At 40.4% G+C, this 18138-nt stretch overlaps 2 protein-coding genes across 5 annotated transcripts; one reads left to right on the top strand and one right to left on the bottom strand.

The window, feature by feature from the left end:
* Positions 1-45: 45 nt before the first annotated feature.
* LOC110978260 (uncharacterized) lies at positions 46-17139 on the top strand. Of its 2 annotated transcripts, none has more exons than XM_087149177.1 (2): positions 46-248; positions 13009-17139. In XM_087149177.1, exon 2 carries the CDS (start codon positions 13032-13034, stop codon positions 14871-14873), a length of 1842 nt encoding a protein of 613 aa, XP_087005303.1. In that variant the 5' UTR covers positions 46-248; positions 13009-13031; the 3' UTR covers positions 14874-17139. The 2 variants fall into 2 exon arrangements, with proteins under 2 accessions (XP_087005303.1, XP_022088793.2); XM_022233101.2 differs by lacking the exon at positions 46-248 and adding an exon at positions 11159-11347.
* On the bottom strand, positions 5348-10962 carry LOC147799896 (uncharacterized). 3 transcript variants are annotated; one of them, XR_015428411.1, is made up of 4 exons: positions 10234-10962; positions 9493-9598; positions 7517-7650; positions 5348-7092 (listed from the first exon to the last, which is right to left on the bottom strand). XR_015428411.1 is itself a non-coding variant. In XM_087149205.1 (3 exons), exons 1-3 carry the CDS (start codon positions 8352-8354, stop codon positions 6690-6692), a joined length of 549 nt encoding a protein of 182 aa, XP_087005331.1. In that variant the 5' UTR covers positions 8355-8768; the 3' UTR covers positions 5348-6689. The 3 variants fall into 3 exon arrangements, 1 of the variants encoding a protein (XP_087005331.1); XR_015428410.1 differs by having other exon boundaries at positions 10218-10950; XM_087149205.1 differs by lacking the exons at positions 9493-9598; positions 10234-10962 and adding an exon at positions 8343-8768.
* Positions 17140-18138: the final 999 nt, after the last annotated feature.

Genomic DNA, 18138 nt, shown 5'->3' with positions numbered 1-18138 from the left:
AGGCGCTCTCTATTGAGAACGAAGATGCGCGCCGTGCTCGCCCGCTATAGCACGTACACATGTACATGAACACGTACAGTACATGTACTGTACGTGTACATGTATATTACATTATGTACATGTACAAGCATGGAGGTAGGATCATGGTAGGATCATGGAGAAATGCAGCTACCATCGGAAAGATCTTGAGCGATCTTGCTCGAAATTTGCTCCAACATTTCAAGACAACGACAAATAGAGAGCCAAAGGTACAGCATATAATTTTCAGGGTCTGGTAACAGTGTCAGTTGACTTTACTTCAAGTTCATTTATTTATCATGCATTTAATAGCCCACATACTCTACATAATATCATTACCTGTATATACACTGTACATGCATGTACATCGAAGTCTGGCAAGCCACGCGACGTTCAAGTGAGAATTTCTGGCCAGCTCATTAGCATTAAAAGTCAAGGAGATTGTTTGGCCCCCAAATGGTGAGATTGTGTAAATCTTTGCCAGGATCAACTCCCTGGGTCTTTGAGCTTTCATATGAGAGCAGAATGGCTAAAAACTACGGTTGGAAAATGGTCCTAAGTGACCGAGAAAGTTGAAGGTTGCCATTTGAAAAATGGCTTCAATCAGTCTTCGGAAAAATCACTTTTTGGGGGTGAATTTGTGTAGTGGGAATGATTAAAATTGTAATTGGTTAACCCACAAAAAATTGAAAAGAAATTGAAAGATTAGTGACCAGACAAGAATATCATTTGTGTTTCAGAAATCTCCGGGATGTTGGCGTGCATGTCAAGTTATTGGGCCCTGAACAGTGCTGACTTTACACTGTTTCCAATGGGGCTTGAATTAGTGGACTGTACCCATGTGGCGCATTATGTGACCCCAACGGATACCCTGCACGATATGCGGTAACATTTTTGACCACATGTTTTCTGTAGGGCCTACAAAACCCTACTCACCCTACACATATGCTGTGTGCAGATGAAGAATTTGTTCACTCAAACCAATACAGTTCTGAACAGCAATAGATCAAGCTGAACAGAGAATGCTGTGATACGTCATGTACATGTATATACCGTACATGTACATCACATACATATCTGAACACAAAGTCCTAGGCTACACCAGAAGATATTGAGGAAAACCCTACTCCATTGAGTCGTGCACACCGGGTAAATTTTGTATTTTTTGGCGAGGCCGAGATCCCCAAACCCTACACCATAAGACACTGTACAAAAAACCCTACACGAATCCTACACGAGCGTAGAAAACCCTACTCCATTGAGTCGTGCACACCAGGTAAATCTTGTATTTTTTGGGCGAGGCCGAGATCCCCAAACCCTACACCATAAGACACTGTACAAAAAACCCTACACGAATCCTACACGAGCGTAGAAAACCCTACTCCATTGAGTCGTGCACACCAGGTAAATCTTGTATTTTTTGGCGAGGCCGAGATAACCAAACCCTACACCATAAGACACTGTACAAAAAACCCTACACGAATCCTACACGAGCGTAGAAAACCCTACTCCATTGAGTCGTGCACACCGGGTAAATCTTGTATTTTTTGGGCGAGGCCGAGATCCCCAAACCCTACACCATAAGACACTGTACAAAAAACCCTACACGAATCCTACACGAGCGTAGAAAACCCTACTCCATTGAGTCGTGCACACCAGGTAAATCTTGTATTTTTTGGGCGAGGCCGAGATCCCCAAACCCTACACCATAAGACACTGTACAAAAAACCCTACACGAATCCTACACGAGAGTAGAAAACCCTACTCCATTGAGTCGTGCACACCAGGTAAATCTTGTATTTTTTGGGCGAGGCCGAGATCCCCAAACCCTACACCATAAGACACTGTACAAAAAACCCTACACGAATCCTACACGAGTAGAAAACCCTACTCCATTGAGTCGTGCACACCAGGTAAATCTTGTATTTTTTGGGCGAGGCCGAGATCCCCAAACCCTACACCATAAGACACTGTACAAAAAACCCTACACGAATCCTACACGAGCGTAGAAAACCCTACTCCATTGAGTCGTGCACACCAGGTAAATTGTGTATTTTTTGGCGAGGCCGAGATAACCAAACCCTACACCATAAGACACTGTACAAAAAACCCTACACGAATCCTACACGAGAGTGGCAAACCCTACTCCATTGAGTCGTGCACACCAGGTAAATTGTGTATTTTTTGGCGAGGCCGAGATAACCAAACCCTACACCATAAGACACTGTACAAAAAACCCTACACGAATCCTACACGAGCGTAGAAAACCCTACTCCATTGAGTCGTGCACACCAGGTAAATCTTGTATTTTTTGGGCGAGGCCGAGATCCCCAAACCCTACACCATAAGACACTGTACAAAAAACCCTACACGAATCCTACACGAGCGTAGAAAACCCTACTCCATTGAGTCGTGCACACCAGGTAAATTGTGTATTTTTTGGCGAGGCCGAGATAACCAAACCCTACACCATAAGACACTGTACAAAAAACCCTACACGAATCCTACACGAGAGTGGCAAACCCTACTCCATTGAGTCGTGCACACCAGGTAAATTGTGTATTTTTTGGGCGAGGCCGAGATCCACAAACTCTACACTGTGAAACACTGTGCAAAAAACCCTACACGAACCCAACACGAGATGGACGGTGAACATTACTCTGAAATTTGGCAGTAATCTTTATTTGTTGACAACTTCCGCAGACCAAAAAAATAACGCCATTTTTTTAAACTGGTAAATATCTCACAAAAAAAGACAAGACGCCCCCTTTTGGTCTGCTGCCATGGGAGCCGCAAGTTGACAGGTTGCACTATCACATACGCACCCATGTAGGAAACAGTGTAAATTCAGACCGAAATAGCTCCGCCTGTTGACTCTATACGGAAAAGATTGGCCTCTTTTTTTCAATGTGAATTAAAGATTATGGCCAGCAGATCACTTTTCGTTTCAGTTTTATGGGGGTTAGCCCGATAGTCTTTTATCAGCCTTTCCCAATGACACCCCCAATGTAATATTAAAACTCTGCGCTAAGCTCTGAACGTAGCTGCCCTCCTCTATCCAAATTTAAAATAGGCCTGCAATTTTTTTTGTTTGGGGGGGGTGGTGAAAGAAATACCTCGAACTAGAAACTATCAGTCCAAATTCAGGATTTATAGAAATATTTCTATGATCCCTCGTTGTTCGCGAAGGCGACGGACAATGTTGTCTTTGAAGTAGTCTGTAATTGCTTCGTGTCACTAATTAATCGGAAAATTTACATGTATAGAAATTCAGCAATTAACATGTCGATGGCGTGACTGCCATCCTTTTCTCATTGAATAAAATACCGTGTTAATTAGCAAAGCATTAAAAATGGGGAGAAGATTTATACCAACCAATCTGAAATTTGAGTTGAGGGGAGTATAAGTAATCCTCATTTCAAGAATACACAAATCCTTGTGCAATGCAAGATCAAGTGTTTGGAGTTAGTTGTAGATTTTGTTCAGCTAAGTATTTGTCACAAATTTAAGTACCAATCGCAAATATAATTATCACAAGGTGAAAATCATCAGAGTGGTCGACGTGGCTTTTGATCTTTATTCTGAGAGCAATAATAGGATTAACAGGACATTTTACACTGCAGAATACGTCTATGCAACTTGATTTGAATTACTGTTAGATATGTCAAATTGCTGATTAAAGAAAATATAGCAAAAGGACCATGGCATATGCATGGACCAAGTGACATTCAACTGAGACTTATTTTGCGCAATTGATATACATGTAATACTAGAGTTAAAAGATTATTTGGCATATTCAAATTTTAAAAAATATGCTTTAAGTTCTGCCTGTAAAAGGTATGGACACCACTTCCTTTTTTTACATATTCAAGGAGATAGCATGTCAAAATAAATGTTGACTGAAAAATTCACGAAGTTCCTTTTTACACTTCATTACAAATTGTGGCAAAATGAGCGTTCTTGTATCCTAAAAACGGGATATCTTTCAGAGGCATTTCGACACAGAAATATTCATTTCATATAGCCCTTACTGAAATTAAGTTTGGCTAGTGATCTGCTGGTTCGAGTCATGCAAGGAAAAGGAAAATATTTCTTAGCATGTAGGGTAGGCCTACATTTCTGTCTAAACTATCAAGCAATTACAAATTGTGACAAAATTAGCATTCTTTTATCCTGAAAAAGGAATATGTTTCACAGGCGTTTTCACACAGAAATAGTCATTCCAAACAGCCCTTACTGAAATTAAGTTTGGCTAGTGATCTGCTTATTTGAGTCGTGCAAAGAAAAGGAGAATATTTCTTAACATGTAGGGTACATTTTCATCTGCAAAATGGGCTTTCTTGTATCCTAAAAACCGGGATATCTTTGAGAGGTGTTTTGACACAGAAATAGGCATTGCATATAGCCCTTACTGAAATTAAATGTAGCTACAGGTCTGCCATTTTCAGTCCTGCAAAGAAAAGTATTTCTTAACATTAGGGAACATTTTCATCTAAATTACCACCTAATTACAAATTGTGGCAAAATGAGCATTCTTGTATCCTAAAAACGTTAACGGGATATCTTTGAGAGGCGTTTTGACACAGAAATAGGCATTCCATATAGCCATTCCATGAAGCAAGGTGAATAATGAAATAAAAACATGATGTAGTATATTAAGTATATTAAGCACATTTTTAAAATATTTTTTTCTCAAATCAAATTACAACAATGGAATAGTCTGTACTGAATATCCTTGATCGTGAATGGCCTAGAGCAAGTCCCCCAAATAAAAGAAATAAAACTGACCTATAAACGATGAAATCAGATCGATTATAAAACTGTTTAGACCACGGGCCACGGCAGCAAAATGTGCTCGGAAATCAATTTCCTTGGCGCACCTCTTGGATCTAAGTGGAATCACTGCCAGTTGTTAGTTTAGACCTTATGGATCACAAAAGATCAAAATCCACAATCCCAAGTTCACCATTTATTAAAATATTTGCATTTTAATTATCGATGTAAAAAGGGCGCCCTCTATTGGCCGGGGTTAGAAAACCATGTACATTTTCTATGGGGAAAGTTTTGGTATTGCTCTTGCTTGCTGAAAAGGGACTGAGTGTCTGCTGAGGTAGTAAAACTTTGTCCAAAAGTGTCGATTGCAAAGTATCTGGTAGATTTATCACAATGCTATTCCCACTGAAGTTTTCTTACTCTTCTTTAACATCAAGCTCTTTATATTGAAAAATGTATTTCCTTGTTAAATTAATTTTTAACATGTCTAGTACACAAATGTACATGTATTTCTTGTTGAAACCCTTTGAATAAATAAACTCTTGTAAATTATCACTTTTTTCAAGAAAATTTCATTAATTCTTTTATTCCGTTGTACTTCATATACCCGCACCTTCACTCCATATAAGGAAAAAACACCTGCTTCCAAATTACTAGAAACACAAGTCATATTTCAAATTGAAAGTGGCTCTTCTGTATACTGAAATACACATGCTGACACTGACTATCAGTGTTACCTGTATAACATTAATATTTCTTGATTAATTCAATCTAAAAGGGAAGAGTTTATCACATGCACAAACTTTAGCAGTCATCAGGAATGCATTCATGTTTTGTACTTTGTAATTATGATATCCCAAATGTAACACCTCCAAAACTCTGAAGGTTCATAGTACCTAAATGAGAGGAATGCTTCATGATTCACAAACACCATACTGAAAGTAGACATCTGTTGGCAAATTATCCCATTGAACTGAAAACCTAAAAAACTGTCAATGTCATCATGATATTGATATCAATGAATGGTGATGTACATGTCTCATTCACAGACTAGATCAAGCAAAGACTAAATATTTCTTCAATCATTTGGTCTAAATTCGCAAATTGCACGTTCATTTGCAGTAAGGGGCTTGTTTGTCTGAAATGACAAGATGTACCAGTTTTTATGTCTGACTCACTTCATGTTCTCATTAGTCCACAACCGACCAAACTGCATTTCAAAAGGACAAAATTATTTACATACATGTAGACAATACTAGTACAATCCTAGCATGAAAACACTCAGAAAATTCTGATAAGTTGGTTTGCGACATTGTCTCTTGTTCACACAAGATAAAGGCTTTCCCAAAATAATAAGGAAATTTACCACAATGGCATACTCGCTGTCACATACGAACCTAGCATAAATACACAGAAAATTCTGGTGAACTGGTTTGTGAAATTGTCTCTGTTCACACAACAGAAGGGTTATTCCAAACTACTAAGGATATTTATCATGATGGCATACAGTCACATTACGGCTAGTCTTGGTTCGAGGTTCGTCATAGTCTGAAGCAAACCTTGGGCATCATTTCTAAACGGTGGCCTAAATGAACATTGCTTTTCTACTTGCCTAAAAACATCCTCATCAAATGTATTATCTTTGGAAACCCACTGTCAATGTTCCAAGTCCTGCATACATATAAATCCATCCCAAATTTATTTGGGAAGCAATCACTCTGCTTTAGAATGCCACTTGCCCTGCCTAAGCACAAAGATAGCTAATAAATGATAATTTTGAAGGACTGAGACAGAGGGTAAACCTCCAATTAACATGCTCCAAAAATTTTTCAGGATTGACAGAGTAAAATTTAATTCATGCGAACGATTACAGGATTTATGAAGAAAGCTGTAAGGGATTAAGAGTACTCGTCAACATCAGAATCATCACTCTCTGGTAGAGTACACTGCTGGTCACTTTGCATGTTCTCACAGTTGCTGCATTTGCACAAGTCGGTACATAGCAAGTTGTTTTCAAGACAGCTACATTTTCCTTTGGCACACTGGCTTTTTTTGCACGGACAATGGGCTAATTCCATAACACTGTTGGGAGCAGGTGGAAGATCCATCCAGTGGATGAAAATGTCATCGCTGTTGACCTTCCATCCATGTCCGTGTGGAGATGGTACCACAGGATGCGGATCCAGGGCTCTCTTGTATATGGCTGCTTGGTAGTTTGCCCTCTTGACATGAAGGCACAAGGCATCCTTGTTTGGAGGCATTGATAACTTCATCCCAGTTCCCATCTGCAACAGGTTGTATCTGGACAAATAGATTGAGAGAAATGTCTTTTGGCTTGAAAAGCATCAATTATGATTAGAAACTTGATTTTTTCTGAATATGCACAACAATCAGTTACATGAATCTATTTAGATTTCAATTAGTTGCAAAACACAACCAAACTCAATGTTTGAAAATAAAGACTTCGTGGAAAACTTTGAGTGCACATGTATACCTTCGGATTTATTAGTGTGAGCAATTTTTGTGTAACTTGAATATTGGGATAGAATACAATTCTCTGAAAACAATCTTAATTTGAAAGCATTTTGTATTCCAAGTAAAGAAAGTAATACCCTAATACAAAATAGGACATTTTGTGATGGTCACTCTAAAAGTAGCCGTATAGTTTCTCTAACTTTTTTCACATCAGAAAAAAGCACTACATGTAATTCAGATCAACATGTACCTTGCAGTGTTCACATCAGAACAATCCAACTGTTTGTATAGATGACAGACGAACTCCTCAACTCCTGCAATGATCTCCGTCGTCACTGTGAAATCGTCACCAATTCTTCTAAAGACTGGGTATTTGATGGCTTCCTGAAAAGGCAAAATCCAAAATTTTCAATTAAAATCTAAAATGACTCCACATAATAATAATAACACATTTCTTATATAGCGCATCACATAGCACATCTCAATGCGCTTCATAGTAATATTATGAAACAAAGCAATTAATGAAACAGGTGAGTTTTAAGTAGTGACTTAAATTCGTTTTCATTTTTGACAGTTCTGATATGGTGTGGGAGAGAGTTCCACAGCGATGGTGATGCATACTTGAATGAACGATATCCATAAGTCTTAGTGCGAGTGACAGGTGTACTGAGCAGCAATGTTGAACTAGAACAGAGGGTGCGTTGTGGCTCGTATACATGTACTTGAATAAGTTCAAGGAGGTATGCTGGTGCTGAACCATGGATGCACTTGTGAGTGAGGAGTAGAATCTTGAAAACGATTCGCTCATTGACAGGTAGCCAGTGAAGGCTGCGCAGAATAGGAGTTATATGTTGCCTAGATGATGAACGGGTAACAAGTCTGGTGGCTGAATTCTGAATGCGCTGAAGTTTCGAGGTTTGAGAATCGGGGATACAGTGTAGTAGACTGTTGCAGAAATCAAGGCGGCAGGAGATAAAAGCATGGACAAGCTTTTCCGTCGTTTGTTTGTCAAGGAAATTTCGAATTTGTCTAATCTTGTGGAGAGCTAGATAAGAAGAGCGGCATATGTTGTTGACCTGGTTTTGCATTCGGAGGTTTGACGTGATGATGGTTCCAAGGTCACGGGCGCAGGTGACAGGTCTGATGCAGCAGTCAGAGATGCGAAGACTTTCAATTGGAGTATGGTGCTTAAACTAAGAGGTGATATGGATGACTTCAGTTTTGTCGCTATTCAATTTGAGTTTATTGGCAGTGGACCAAGATTGTATGGGTGAGAGGCATGACTCTAGTCGCTGAATGACGTCAGGACGCTGCTGCTCTGTCATGGTGACGTAGAGTTGAATATCGTCAGCGTAGATCATGCAGCTGACGCCGTATGATGCGATGAGATCTTCCAGTGGGGATGTGTACATTGTGAAGCATAGTGGACCTAGGACAGATCCCTGTGGCACTCCGGTATTAACATTATGCGAGGGAGATGAAATCTTATTGATTAGCACAGATTGTTGACAGTTTGCAAAATATGAAGTGAACCATTCCAAGGAAGAGTCGTTGATGCCAAAGCGGTGATGTAAGCGTTGTAGCAAGACATGATGATCAATTGTGTCAAAGGCTGCTGAATAATCAAGCAGCACAAGAACGGCCTCTCGACCCTCATCAACAGCCAATAGCAAATCATTGTAAACACGCAGAAGAGCTGTTTCCACACTACGATATTTACGATAGGCTGACTGCATTTTACCTGCGAGATTGTGAGTAGCGAGATGACACTGTATTTGTGTTTATCACATACAATCTGATAAAAAAGTCTCAAGCATACTGTGACACTATAGTAGCAACAGCTTCAAAAAATGCAAATGATTTACTGAACTTGTTTGCGGGCACTTAAAACCTCTGTGAACAGTAGCAAATCAGATACATGACAATTCCAAAATGCCAATTTTTTAAAATTTCAGTAGATATAGTCTTGTGATCGGACCTTCCAACAATGAAACAAAAAAAAAGAATGGTTGTACAGTTGAAACCATCCACTTAAGTACGCACAAACATGAGTAATGAAAGGTCTCTGTTAATATATGACAAAACAAACTCACAGATTATCAATTCTAACAGGTTATGAAACAACAACATGTGAAGTCACGTAGTTAGTTTTTCTGCATGCTCGGTGCTATTGAAATTGTGACAACAACCAGTGATGACTCTATACAAAAATGAAGAGGTACACACCTTCACTCTCAGGTGGTCGCTTCTTTGGATGTCGTTCAGCACGGCCTATCAAGGTAACATCACAGAAGCGTTTATACATGTAGCTTTTCTGGTGGTATCCAAATCCCTGTGTTAAAAAAAAAGATTTGGTAGCATAGGATATTATTACAATATTAGGGCCTACACAGGACAGACTACTACAATAAAGGCCTATCATTGTCAAGGCAAAAAAGTTTTAGGAAAGAGTTCCATATACAAAGTTCGCTTGACATCCTGTTTACAAACCGTATGAGACTGGTCTGATACAATTCTGTTTTCATTGAAAATGCTTGTACTCTCTCACTGCTAATATTGACTTTCCTGACTTGTAATTGATTTCTATGGACTGATTGATTAGGCCTATGAAAGACAAAACTGAATGAACTTTGCAGGCCTATATGAAACTTTTTCCAAATTTTAAAAGGCATTCACTGGAAGTGAGCAAAACGTATAATGTACGTTGTGGTTGTACTGTAGCCTACCCTGCATAAGAATACAAGTTGCAGCCAGAGTGGTCATGATCATGGTGGTCAGACACTTAAATGACTTTAGTCAGTGTTACTTTAATGACGAACACGTGAATTTATTTTGAAGTCAGGAATGGACTCAAATAATTCCTGCCTACTACTACTGCCTCCTGTGAGCTTGTGCATTTATCGACGGGGACGTATCAAAACGCTTTATAAAAATAAAAGAACTATACTTGCCCTATAAACAGGCTACCTTAAAGAGTTGATCATCGGGAGTGTTAGGCCTAACTTTGACAGCGCTACGTCTTCTACCATGTCTGCGTGTATGACGTGTGCACTGGACGTGAAGGACAAGCCGAGATTCATCTCTGCTTTTTCAACGATTTTAGCCTCTGCCGATTCCTGCACATTTTTCCACCTGCCGGCACACTCGAGGAACTTCATCCAACTCTTCTTGGAGAAAGGCAAAACCCTCAATTTGGACCATAAAAGTCTCATTGATTGGCCGTGTAAAAACGATGACGTAATATTTCATGTCGCACTTTCCTGCACCCAAAACGTGAAAATTTGAAATTTTGGGTGGCGTTTTTTGCTAAAACTGGTTCGCGACGGAATTGTGGATTTTATTTTTGAGTTTCCTATCATCATTCTGAAGAGGTTTCCGTAAAAATTACATAGATCCATGAGGTGCGCCAAAAAGTGCGAGATAATCGGCCATGCCCCGTGGTGTATTTTTTTTTCAATTCATCAAGAAAAACTGCTTTCTTAAAAAACATCCAAAAATTCGTTCAGTTTATCGTGGAACGGAGTACCGCAAAGTGGAAACATTTCTGCCTCCCTTTACTCCATGAAATCGCGGGCAAAATCGCGGGCAACCTTCAGCTCAGCCAGATGAGCCAAAGCAATTGTGCACGTGTTGGACGGTGCCCATTACACACCAATGCCCAAGACGTTAGGCGGGAGGGTAGGCGTCAGTCTACTCGCAAAGGGCGTATTCGATAACATTGTGTAGAGTCTGTAGAGCTTGTAGACCCTACATCGGACATGCGGTCGAAAGTGCTGCCGCATATCGTGCACCATTTGATTCGATAACATTGTGTAGAGTCTGTAGAGCTTGTAGACCCTACATCGGACATGCGGTCGAAAGTGCTGCCGCATATCGTGCACCATTTGAGTTAACGCGCTAGCAAAATCTAGGCACGCGTACTGTATTTGAATGTAGGAGGCATCGAAAGTTAGTGTTATGCATGTATTGAGCGTAAACGGCCGGATTTCGACAGATTTTGAAGTTGGAAATATCACTTAAGCCCCAAAAGTTCGCCTTTGGCTTTCAAGAGAGCCAGGAGGTGGTGATAGATGTATTTTTGGTGAGTCTTTGGAATATTTGAGATACATAAATGAGCGAGGGCGCTGTTTATTTGGAACTCATGATCATGATGATATGATGTGGCCTACTGTAGGATTTATTACTGTGATTAAGTTTGTCTTTTTACGCAGGCTGTAGCGCCACTATTTAATTTCAAATTTCAATTTTTTTGGAATTTCAAGCAAAGCCAGCTTTTCATTCATTGAAATAAGGCACGGTTTCGATTAAGAACAAACATTTTATGGAAATGTGAATTTAAAGCTTTTCAGTCAAGATCCACACTCATTTTTCATGTTTTTGTGTACCAAAAAACCCACAGTTTGCTCTGCATTACACATGTACAAAAAACATCTCGAAATATCCCCATTTCAAATCAATTTTTCTTTGCTTTGCAGAATCCGATGGCATCCAGATTTACATCAAAATGTTTCTTATGACATCTTTCCAAGTTGCTTCTAAATGAAAACAGAAAAAATAGGTGAAAAATGTATGAGCCTCCCTATGGCATTGCCACTTTACTACATGTAGATATCTATTGTCTGAATGTCGTGGAGTGTTAGTGTGGGTGTCTGCCACTTCACCCCATTTCCAGTTCGCCCCACTGATTATCATTTATTCTGTTCTTTAGTAAGGCCATGAGAATGAACACCCCGATTTCCGTCTGGACAATTTTGAAAACCCAAGAGGGTTTTTATAATTATTCATTCATTAGTTGGTGTGCATATCGCACATCAATAGTGAGTATGCATCCATGCAAAGGGAGCCAACCTTGCAAGTAGACTAGCTCTCAGTCCATCTTGCATTACGCCATTGTACGTAGGCGCACTACTAACTCCCGATTTACTGTGCAGCCATTTTTTAACCATTCCTACGGGAAAAACAACAATTTTTCTGAAATAATAACTCTTGGGAAATGATGACATTGTTTGGCGGCTGTTTCAGGGGTGTGCGGGCAGTGGAGTAGATGCAACTAATAAAAACATCAGCATTTGAGTAGCCAAATAATGGTCGCAGAATCCATTTGCAAAGGCCAAAACAATGCTTCGAATTTCCCAACCGACCCAAATTTTTCGGCAAGACCCTAAAATTTTTATAGGCAAGTTAGAAAAAACAAATTTACTGAATAAGTGGAAATTTAAATTATGTTTACATGTACATGTATGTACAACTAGATTACTCAGTGCACTAGATTGTATTTAAATTTTACTTGCAGAAAGCTTATTTTGGGTGCATTTAAAGCAGTTCTTTGTGCACTACACTAAACTTTCCTTGGAACTTTGTGTAAAGCCTGTGAACTCAAGATTTAGGAATGGAATGTTGAGAGTTTCACTTATATCTGGGGTAAAAATATTGCTGCAGCAAGGCACTTGAGGTAAAAAATCAAAGTATGCCACATAGAGTGGCATCATTTCACATTTCAGGTACATCAACAATACCACACTTCCAACCTGACTCCTGCTTTCCACTAGTGTGGCCAGGATACTGGTGTGCTTTATCCAAGAGGAGTGTCCTGGCTACAGTAGTGGGGCTAACTCCTGCCATGCCTGTTGTGTGAGCACTGTCAAACTTACAAGGCAGACACTGTTGAGCAGAGCTTGATATGAATTAGAGACAGAGGTGAGGCTTGGTTTACCATGGTTACTCTTTGCCTTATTTCTTCAGTATTTGCAGATTGACAACTCGGCATGGCAGCTCATCAAGATGACGATACAGCCGAGAAAATGTTGGACCGCGGTGACAGGAGTGAGCAGGACGATAATAGGACTGGGTCTGAAAGTGACAGATGCAGCATGGAGTCCGAGAAGGGGCCATTCTTTTGTGAAGTTTGCAACGTAACCCTGAAGACACTGGCTACCTTCAAGTACCATGAATCAAAGACCCATACAGGCATCAGACCCTTTGTGTGTGACGTTTGCCAGAAGGCATTCAAGACTGCGGGTGTCTTAAAGGACCATATAAGAATCCACACTGGAGAGAAACCATTCAAGTGTGGCATTTGCTGTAAAAGGTTTAGATTTTCATCAGTGCTTCGAGTTCATCGCATGGAACATGACAACATCAAACCGTTTGCATGCAGATTTTGCCACAAGGCTTTTATATCGTCATCACATTGTCTGGACCATGAGAGAACTCATACGGGGGAGAAACCATTTCTCTGTTCCACATGCGGCAAAGCTTTTAAAACTAAGACCCACTTGAGGGAACACTGTAAAATCCACAACAAACTGAAGCACAACAGCCAAGAGCAGAGTTTATCATATCTCCCTGAGCAGCAACCAGAGAGAAGTGCAGCAAGAAGTGTTGTGGTCACAACCAAAACCAGCACAAAGGTTGCCAAAGTGCCCATGTGTCAACACAAATCCAAACGCCGGGTTTGCAAATTTTGCAGCAAGCGCTTTAAGACATTTAGCTACCTTAGACGACACGAGAGTACCCACAAAGGAGAGAGACCGTATATTTGTATCACTTGTGATAAATCCTTTCAGACAAAACGTAACTTGAAGGGCCACAGGAAGATTCATACCAGGAGTAGACCATCGCCTTGTAGGTCATGTACTTGTGATGAGAGGTCTAGATCTCCCGTAATGCTTCAGGTACACGAGATGGATCATGACTATATTGGAAAATCAGTGTGCAAAGTTTGCAACAAGAGCTTTTCAAATTCTAGTCACATAGCACAGAGAAGAAACACTCCAAGTCACAACCCCCAGTCTAAGGCTAGTCCATTCCTTTGTGAAATTTGCAACAGGGTCTTCATCGCTGCCTACCAACTTCAGATGCACCTGGTTACCCATTCAGTTGAGAGGCCGTTTGCCTGTGACGTGTGCAACAAAACTTTCAAGATGCAAAGTGGCCTGACATCCCACAAGAGAATGCATATTGTGTGTAAGAGGGTAAAGACGAATGTTCGTGTTAAGAAAAAAACATTCAAATGTGCAGTATGCAAGGAAGCCTTCACCAGCCCAGGGCAGCTGCAAGAACACCAGCGAGTTGACACTGGGGAAGAAAGATACCCCTGTGGCATTTGTGACAAAATGTTTTCAAAACGAGGTGCCCGGGAAATTCACCTCATGCTGCACAGAAAAGGTAAAGCAGGCCCCAGTGACAACAAAGCTGAGCTTCAGAAAGTGAGGAACTGCAGAGTCCTGTCCAGAAACACAGTGTACATGGGGGATGTTTGTGACAAATCTTTTGAGTGTCCTGACACAAGACAAGAACACCGGAACGCCCATAATCCCAAGAGGCCATTTGTTTGCGAGTTTTGTGACAAAAGTTTCACGACAAAGGGCAACTTGCAGACTCATGTACGAATTCACTCAGGGGAAAAACCTTTCAAATGTGATGTTTGTGACTGCAGCTTTTCATTTTATGATCATCTTAAGAGGCACAAGGCAGGGCACAACAGTGTCAAACCATTTGTTTGCAAATTGTGCGCCAAGGGTTTTTACCGTTCATGGGCACTAAAAGCTCACAAGAGAACCCACACAGGGGAGAGGCCATTGTTGTTGGACGTTGGTGGCACATAGCAGGAGCCACACTGGGGAAAAACCATATGTTTGTCCCAATTGTGGCAAAGGCTGTGCACATAGTCACAATTTAAGAAATCACATGCTTAAACTGAACCAAGGAGAAAGGAGTACTCATGCTAAAGAGAAGCAGTTTGAATGTGAATTTGGCAAGAAAGCTTTCAAGACTAAAGTCCATAGTGGAGAAAACATTTCCACCTGAGTATTCTGACGGAGAAAATCTTTTCAGTAAGTGACTGTGCAGGAGGCTCAACTGATGTTCCACATATTAAAGGAGTCATACACTTTCACTCTTTCATAGAGTTGGTTCCAACTCTATGGTTGAGAAGGATGTTGCTGGAGTTGAACCAAGCCCAAAGTACCGTACAACACATGAATAGTATGAAGCAGTACCTGTTTAGATACATCCTCTAAATGCATGGATTGTGAAGAGGTTAATGCGATGAATGAAGATTTGGAGGAAAAAATTTGATCATCTCTCTTCCCCCCACCCATTATGTATCAGAGAGCAGAGACTATTGGAGTGTTACCCTTTTGATTAAAATTTTATCGAAAAAAGTTTGCTCATGAAGGAGAGACACAATGAGGTTATCGACTTTGTAGAAAGACCAAATTCTCTTTAGGAAAGCACCACTTACATATATACTGTAAGAATGCACAGATATGTTAACCCTCCATTGGTTTTACAGCACAAATATGCATAAGTGCCCACAGTCATTCTCTTGCATGCGTTTTCTATATGGAACACAAACATGCACAGGTTCAGTGTGTACACAGTAGATTGCCAGCACAAAATGACCCAGGGTCTTTTGAGCAGTCCTCTTCACTGCATTTGGTTTACTGCACAATGATGCACATGAAACAGTGAAGCATAGTTGTTGGGCAGCACAAAAGTGCAATCTGATACTCCTGTGAGGGACTGTTGGTGCAGTGCACAACAAGACACAGCTGTGTTTCCTTGAGGTGTTTACCAAGTGACCCAAAGAGTGACTTCAGCATAGAAGACAAACTTTGAACAGCAACCCCTAGACCTGAGCAAGGTGACTATTTTGTACAGTTGAGCAGTGTGTTGTGTATCTTCCTGTAACGTTTTGTACTTCAGGCCTTGTTCTTTGCTTTCCATGTCTTGTACATGTAATGTAGAATGTTGTTAGGAGAAAATTAGCTTTGAAGTCCCAAGGACTTTATTATAAATGGGCATTGAATCGTCTGTCGTAAGTACCATCTGCACATCTTGGGCATGTGTTATATAAAAGTTAGACTCAACATTGAGGGCCTTTTTTGGTAGTGGATATTTTGCCGTCGCCGGCAAAAGTTCAGAAACGATATTCCGCTGATATTGGTCTATATTTACATGTATGACGTCGTCGTTGTTGACATACATGGTCCCTAACGTGGCGCGGCCCCTGTAGCGTGGCCCACTTTATTTTTCTTCTGTATTAAAAGCAAAATTTCATCTCAATTATTTTTATAGTAAGTGAAATTTGATCAAGTTCTAGTATTCCCGTGCATAAATTTCAAGTTTCTGTTTCTCTTTCAAAGTTCAGATAAAAAGTTTATTTTTCCGATATTCTTTCTCGTGCAAAAATGAACTCTTAAAAGGCACCCAAAATACATGTAACGGAGTAGTTTTATTCAAAAGGGCCTATTAGAAATTGAGTATGTGAGTGTAAATAATTATATTTTTGGAATTTAGCGACTTTGAATAACCTTCTAAATGCAATGCAAGATTTTCTGAAATGGTTTTAAAGTGCGCCATGTCAGGAAATTTGAAGTTTTCCAGTAAAAATGTTGGCATCGTGGTGCGCCACGTAAGGGGATTGCACGGTCAAGCCTTTCATATTGTGAGCACACACCAAGTCGGGCACCAGTGTCAGTGACTACGTTCTGGTGAGAGACTTAGGCTGCATCCGAATCTGTTGTCTGGAGCCAGGTCTAGGTCTTTGCTCCATTGGAGAGGCGTGGACAATAGACCTAGCCGTAGCTCTGGAAGTCCGTTTCGGATTCGGCCTCAGTCAGTCCACTATATTGTCGGTGTCACTGTTATAACCTAACCGGTGAAATAGCTATCGACGGGTACTGCCGGAAGCCTTGACTCCATAAATTATGGACCGGTCCATAAGGCTACCGGCAGAATATTGTAATATTGGAACTTTTGCTGGCGACGGCAAAATATTCACTTTTTTACAAATCCAATACAAAGATTCGAATATCTACAGTGATTGAATTGCATTGTTATGTAAAAATGCTAATAAATTATATTAAAAAAACCACAAGTCAACTATAATGTGTGTGATTGAATTGGTGGTGTAAATTTGTACCTGAAATTGGAGGAGGCCGGGAGTGGAGGAGGAAAGGTGTGGGACGACTTGCCCGGCCATGAAAATTTTGAAAATGGGGCTGGGGTGACTCCATGTGACTCTATAGTGGTCGATGTTTATGATAGGGATGTACATCTGTAAAACATTACATTCGTGCAGAATCTTGCATCAAAATGACATATTACTGGCTTTTACTATATTTCGATTTTTTTTATTGATATTGAATGCATTTTAGTCGTTGGGAAGTCCAAAATCTTCTTTATACTCTGCTTTAATTTTTTGCTCACCTCAAAAAGGGGGGGGGATGATTTCATTAGCCCACCCCTCCACCCCATCAAAATGGGTGGTTGCGTGTGTGGGGGGTGTATTCGCCCTTATCACCCGGGATTTACGCCCATGGATTGGAGGTAAAGGTAAACGTGATTAAAGGGGTTAATGAAAGAATTTATTGGATGGCCGATTGTAGGTAACTCCGCGCACTTTCCACTTGGGTACAGCACAAAGTGGAAAAAAGAACCACTAAAATTGAAAAGAAAGCGAAAGATGAGGAAATCATCTTTTATGTGTGTCTTCAACATAAAAAACCTCGAGCATTCTTCCCGCATTTTGGAAGTGGAGGAACCTGTATATTGGTTTTCACAATTGTCGATGGCAGCTATACGGTCCACGAGTATCGATAAGAGTATCGAGGACTCTGAATCGCCTCTTTGGACATGGTTGGTGCGGATCATAGAGTGCGAGTACCCTTCATAAAGTTGATTTGACTTAAATTAGCTGGTATCCCAAATCAAACTTCCTCAGATTTCACCTCCAAAACTGCCCCTAAACAGTGTGAAGCCAGCTACGCAGCTAGTCTTCACTCCTCGTGGAAGCTTGGGCTGTAGACTTAGAATCCTCCAGGTCTATACTTGGGCTGACTTCAAAAAAAATCCTCCAGCTATTAA

This window comes from Acanthaster planci, linkage group LG02, assembly GCF_054643075.1.
Source record: "Acanthaster planci isolate LZ-2023a linkage group LG02, COTS_SCS, whole genome shotgun sequence".
NCBI lineage: Eukaryota > Metazoa > Echinodermata > Asteroidea > Valvatida > Acanthasteridae > Acanthaster > Acanthaster planci.
The sequence above is the reverse complement of the archived record's forward strand: the minus strand, read 5'-3'. Positions and strand labels throughout refer to the sequence as shown.